Source organism: Austrofundulus limnaeus, unplaced genomic scaffold, assembly GCF_001266775.1.
Source record: "Austrofundulus limnaeus strain Quisiro unplaced genomic scaffold, Austrofundulus_limnaeus-1.0 Scaffold1283, whole genome shotgun sequence".
NCBI classification, from domain to species: domain Eukaryota; kingdom Metazoa; phylum Chordata; class Actinopteri; order Cyprinodontiformes; family Rivulidae; genus Austrofundulus; species Austrofundulus limnaeus.
Window position 1 is genome coordinate 47,649 of NW_013953685.1, and position 6,467 is coordinate 54,115.

At 36.7% G+C, this 6,467-nt stretch overlaps 1 protein-coding gene across 1 annotated transcript in view; it reads right to left on the minus strand.

The window, feature by feature from the left end:
* The window catches only part of kdr (kinase insert domain receptor (a type III receptor tyrosine kinase)), a gene marked incomplete at its 5' end in the record, with an annotated part of 24,127 nt that overhangs the window by 15,741 nt on the left and 1,919 nt on the right, over positions 1–6,467 (minus strand). Inside the window, 1 exon segment of the mRNA XM_014031618.1 lies at positions 453–559. Within this exon segment, the coding sequence (XP_013887072.1) occupies positions 453–559 (107 nt within the window).

Consider the following 6,467-nt stretch of genomic DNA (forward strand, 5'->3'; position numbering starts at 1 on the left):
CACTTAAATATTACTGGTAAAATAATATTAGCATTTACTGTTTTTGTACAGTAATATTGACATATAATATAATGTGTATTGTTTATTTAGTAAATTCTAGTGGTTTAGAGATTTTGATATTTTTTGTACAATTTAAAAGAATAATTAAATAAATGTTACTACACCCAAAAATCCTTTTTTTCAGTGCAGTGACTGCTTCTTGTTCTGATAAACGGGGCTCAGTGTCGGCTGCAGGCCTACGTGACCTGTGGGAGCTGAGTGTGGACTTGTTTGTGGACACAAAGGAGAGCATCCACAAAGAGCCAAACCAGTCACTTCTAATAAATCAGTGTTCATAAAGGGTTTGTGCTTGTGCGTTTGTGTAATCAACTGTCTTCTTTTCTGGGAAAATCTGAGAAAGGAAGAATGTGGCACAAGGAGGAGGAGAATAATGAGAATGAGGAAGTACTCACTCTCTTTCTTCCACGAATAACAAAGACGATAAGCAGCCAGAAGAACATGGCTATGACCACTGAACCAATAGGAACAATCAGCTCCGCATTGGTCTTCTCCTCTGCACCTGCAAYACACAATAAAAAAATACACAATAATACAATTTAACAATAACATATTAAAAACAGATAATACATCTTATACATAATACAGTCCAAGTCTTTGTGAGATCAGATAGTGATTGTAATTTCAACATTGTGCCTGGATTCAGTCAGGTTATTAACATACTCAGAGCTTACAAGCCTCACGCATTAAGTGCACACGCATTTTCCTGACGTCACACACACACACGTCACACATGACATTCCTCACAGTCAAAAATAACAAAGCCAGGAGTGGGCCATGTTGCGTCATACGGAGAGCCGTTTCATTCAAAATACAATAAATAAATAAATAATGAAATAAATAAATAATGTAATTAAAGTATTAATAAATATTCCATCAAATACATAAATGTCCCCATGGAAAAAACTAAATTAATATATTATAATACATTTTTATTTATTATTTACATATTGTAGTTTTATTTTGTAACACTTTTATTTTGTAAAGCTACTTTACATTTTTCAGGAACTCCCTTTTTATTTCAGGCTGTTTTACTATTTCATGGTGTTTAATTTCATGGTCCAATATGCAAATGAGGGGGCGGAGTTGCCTCTGTGGTTTGGGATTCAGGAAATGATCTGTTTCACCACCTGAGGGGGATGTTCCCCTGCCTGGCCTTTCTTCATAATTAAACGTTCATTTTTATAAATAAAACACAGACATATGTCCATAAATGTCCATAAATGAGTTGAATGACTGTCACTCTGTGATTATAAAGGCTTTGCAGAGATATTTATGGTGGCTTTTGGCCAAATAGCCCTGATTTTATCACTCAGATTAAAAATGGCGATTTTTTTTTTTCTGGGTAGGTCAGAGCTTTTTGGCCAAGCCGAATTGTTAAACATCTTTCCAAATGTATGGCGTTCAAGTTTTGTGCAGCTAGCCCCTTCCTGTCTCGAGTTACGGCTAAAATGGTCTGTTTTCAAGTGGAGTTCTCTGCAGTGATTGCACACAGACATCCGGTGACTGCACACAGACATCCGGTGACTGCAGAGAACTCTACTGAGCTGCGTCACCCCTGTCGGTCATTACAGATGCATCTTTGTGGCTGCTGATTGGTTCAAACTAATAGTAACCCATAAAGGCTTGCATGGTCTGACCAATCAGAATATGTATTGTTAGTTTAGGGGTGTGTGCTTTGATGACTGACTGACAGCTGCCAAAAAGTCGGGGAAGAATTTTGTGAGCGGTGYTCAATAAAGTGAATAACTGTATTATATCGGTGCAAATGTTTTTGTGCTATGTTTGACCAGAAATCACTGAAAAAAAAAAAAAACAGTACGAAAACAGTATGACTCGCTTACGCTTCGTGTGCGGGGGTCATAATAATCAGATATAAAACACTTTTGGGGGATTATTATGACCCCCACACACGAAGCGTAAGCGGGAGTCATACTGTTTTCGTAATGTTTATGTATTTATTTATTTATTTTTTCTGTGATTTTGGTCAACCGTAGCACAAAAACAGCTGCACCGGTCAACATGAAATTTGTCAGGACTGTAGATGAGTCTGACCTACACTGCACCAGCCAAAAGTTTTATGATAGACCCAATGTTTGAGGAGGGGGCTCCTTTCAAAGAGGGGGTGTCAGGACATGCAAAATCGCTTATAACTCAGAAACTGTTCAACATAGAAGCTTCAGATTTCTTTTGTTGTTTAGTTCTGATGAAGCTCTATGCATCAGGCCCACCACTCAGTGCAACAAACCCCCTGACCCCCAATTTACCTGTAAAAGCGGTGTCTGGACATACAAAAAGGGTTATTGCTCAAAAGACATTAAACATAGCACATTCTGTGTGCGGGGGTCATTATGTTACCGCTATGTGTCTAGTTTTGGTTTCTGACACTACTGCATGATTAAACTTTCCCTGGGTCAAACTGACCCAGGAACATGCTGTTCTTTAGGAACAAACATGACAGGAAGGTTAAAAAATGTGCTGTGGATCAGACTTCTTTGGATCYACCTACATGTGAACAGATAATCTCAGTGGTGAAGTTCAATGAATCCAGATCCTCTGTTTCCGACAATATCCTCTCTGCTGTTCTTTGCAGATTTTGTTGAATTGTTAAAGCTTAAGAAAACAAACTGGATTTTTCTCACTGAACAAACAAAATGATCTGAAAAGCATCGAAATCATGTATTGAAAATTTGACACCATAATGCGAAACATTTTTTGTTTTAGTTTTTGAAGACTGATATGTTGAAAAAAATTAGATGTTATGGTTATGTTGTTGAATTGTATTTGGGCTGCACTAATCCAAAAATTAACTTTGCAATTTCTAAAGTGCTTATGAAAATATTTAGGTCCACAACTTCAAATACGCTTATGTCATAGAAAAATTAGCAGAACTAATTTTAAAGCACAAGTTCAATTTGACACTTACTAGCTGACAATTCATGTACAATATATGTACAACACTGCCAACTAGCGATGTATGAACCCTTGTACAGCTGAATCCTACAACTGTAAATTGCTGGGGATGTGATTTCCTGAAACAAACCTTTGGCTCCTGGTGTAAAAATTAAAAAGTTGTTGAGGATTGCTAGTTCGGCTGATTCTTTAAAAAGTTGTTGAGGATTGCTAGTTCGGCTGATTCTTTAAAAAGTTGTTGAGGATTGCTAGTTCGGCTGATTCTTTGTCTTTTTCTTTTGTTTGTTGTAGTTTTTCATTAAAGAAGCATCAATAAAGAAATTTTAAAACTGTTTATTGGAAAAGTGAAGCGATACATTCTGGATACATGACGGACTGACGGGAAACGAAAGCACGGGGAACAGGAAACTAGTATCTTCCCTTCAAAGTAAGAGCTTGGATTTTAAAGTTTTTCATGTTTCCATTAGATTTTAAAGTTTTCTAGTTCACCTGAAACTCATCAGACTGAAGAAGTCTCTTGGAGGAGAGACGAAACGTTTCACTAAAGAAGAACCATCCAGAGGACCTACTGATTTTTTTCTACCTGGATCAAGACGTTTTCCATGTAGTTGCTCCAGTTGACCACTAGATGTCAATATTCACCAGCATAACATCTTTAAATCATTTCTACGTCTCTAACACTGTTGGCCGATTGCTTTTGAGCTCCAGAGTTTAAACTTTGTTTTAAAAAAGGAGCTCCAATTGTAAAGTAAAGTAAATCWATACAWACAAAWTTTTAGCATGGATTAAACGTTTACTGTTTTTGCTGGTACAGGGAGTTCTAAACATTGCCTTCTTGCTACGTAAGCAGACACAAGGCATTGTGGGAAATGAGAACCTTGGCCAAATACAACAGTCAGCAGGATGTATACCTTCACAATAAGTGTGTTTATCTGGGAGGGGTGCTGTTGGATAGATCACATGTTGTGATTCATTGACAGACATACCTTCTGCTGTTCAACATAATGATGACTGGTAGATAATTAGTTATTAGTGGTACTGCATTTTAATTTTAGAAAGCGCAAATCTGCTCATGAAATATAAAAATTAGTAAGACCGCTAAAGATCAAATGAAATATTTAGGTCTGCTGGATTTGCACTTTAGCGGGCCGGTGCCCACCACTGCTCTTCACAGTGAGTAAAAAGAATTACTACCTGTTAGGAGCTAGTTTCAAGATTCAACAAGAGAACTGAAGGAGATGGTACTTCTAAAACCCTGTGGGTTTAAAGGATTAAGCAGACTTAAGTACAATCACGATCGGCCCTCCAACATAACTCAAACTTATCATGTGGAAAAAAAATAATTGCTCACCCTTATTTAATCCATTAAAATTTGTAATAAAGTCTAATTGTAATAATTTAACCATCAGGAGTTTTCTGGTAAGCAGGTCTGTCCTTTCTTCCCTTTGTCATGTTAAAACCAGAACAGGGCGCAGCTGTAACTGGGCCTGTAATTCTGCTTTCAGGGACAGGATCACGTAGCCCCTTCTTGCAGCCAGAGAATTTGTGTATTTTTTGTTTTTTTTCTGAGTCTCTGTGTTTCAGCAGACAGCAGAAGCTACAGCAGTCACAGGAATGCCTTTTTTCCTGCCGTCTCCTCATTGTTTTGGATTTAGAAGCACAAAGGAGGATGTGCGGGAAGTGGGCCACCTTCCTGTCAGGCGGAAGCAAAGTTATTTTTGTTCTGTGTCTTTGTCACGAAAATGTTGTGATATTTCACTGTGAGACATAAAAAATATTACATAAAAACTAGAGCTAGCATGCCTCAGTGATTCTGACACACATATTCCTCACTACCAGCCATGAAGGCATCACTGAATCAGCTAACTGGGCACAGACAACCAGGCTCGGTGTGTTAGAAGAGCCTTGACAGGGACGACGAAGAAGGAAGGAAACGAACGTGAAGACAGACAGAACAAACACAAAACAGAAAAAAGTATGTACATGTACACACCAAAAGACACAAATAACAATGCTTATATATTAGTATGGAAAGCACATCGGGCCAAATACACGTGAACATTTCACGTTACTTTCATGTATAAATGAAATACTTGATTTGACYCAATTTTTTCTTATTTCAAGAATCTTACCAAGTAAAATGTTCTTACTCCACTGGCARAAAATTTGACTTAATTAGAGTCAAATTTTCAGACTAACAAGACAAATAATCTTACACATTCTGAAAACAAGATGATTATTCTTACACAATCAGTTCTTGTTTAGTAAATCAGTCTGAAAACAAGATCAAAAAGACTTTTTAGCTGATATAAGATTTTAAAACTTGGTAAGGTGGACAGTTTAAGGCATAAACTTGTAATACCTACCAATATTAGTAAAGAAAGATCAGCTGTTATCATTGATGAACTGCAAATGTTTTCAAAATGCCCTGTTATACTGTGCAAAACACCTTCACGTATTTGTGGCACAGTAATTGGTAAAAATTTAATTTGAGCTTTGCTTCTTCAGATAAATTATTGAAGTGGGGAACTGGCTAACGACATATTAGGAGAAATTGTTTTTATAAATGTATTTTTGTCATAAAGACACAGAACAGTCTTATTCATGCAACAAAAAATAAGTGAAGAACAGAACTGTTACAGTTGACTTATCTTATTGGTGTTATAATATTCAAGTATTAATTTATATTCTATTATTGAACAAATCTACCAAGACCCACACATGGCCAAAAGCCTCAGGCTCATCTTTTTGACAGCATWTAAATTTAACCCAAGGCACTTCAACCTGAGGGTTTCAATGAGCTATTCTCCTGTATTTACAGTGGTGAAAAGCATAAAAATTAATATTAAACCTGTTAGAGCCATTTTATGTTGTTATTTCAACATGTCAGCACTAACGCTACCTGTCACTGTCCACACACCTAATTACATGTGCAACGGTGCTCAGGTGTGGTGAGAAGTGACAGAGGCGAACAGTAAACAGCATACATGGATGTGCATCAAGAGTAACGAGAACATTTCTGCATTACTGAAATATAATGGAACATTGAAATGGAGGCAAGTAAAAACGGACTTTGTTGGAATAAGGAAAATAAATGATACACTTTTTTAAAATAAGAAAATGGTTAAAGAACACTTATTTTACTATGTGTCAGAACAACTGTCAACGTATCCCCCATAAAGGCACTACATGCTCTTACTGCTGTGTGTACAGTTATTGAAAATTCTAAACATATAGCCTTCGATACACTTAGTGAGTCGTATGGACCGGAGAAACAGGATTTCTTTAAATACTTGCAACTTTCTAATTATATTTGGAAACTAGAAGCACTTGGAGAGTGCAAATCTCCGCCAAGACCAATTTCCTCCATCCTGTAAGAGTTAATGCGCAAAAGCAAAGATGGAAACACATTTGGTGAATAAGTTCTGATGTAGTGAACATTTAAAGAGTAACTTACCCCAAAATTAACTTTTTTTAGCTGATAAACTGTCTAGAAT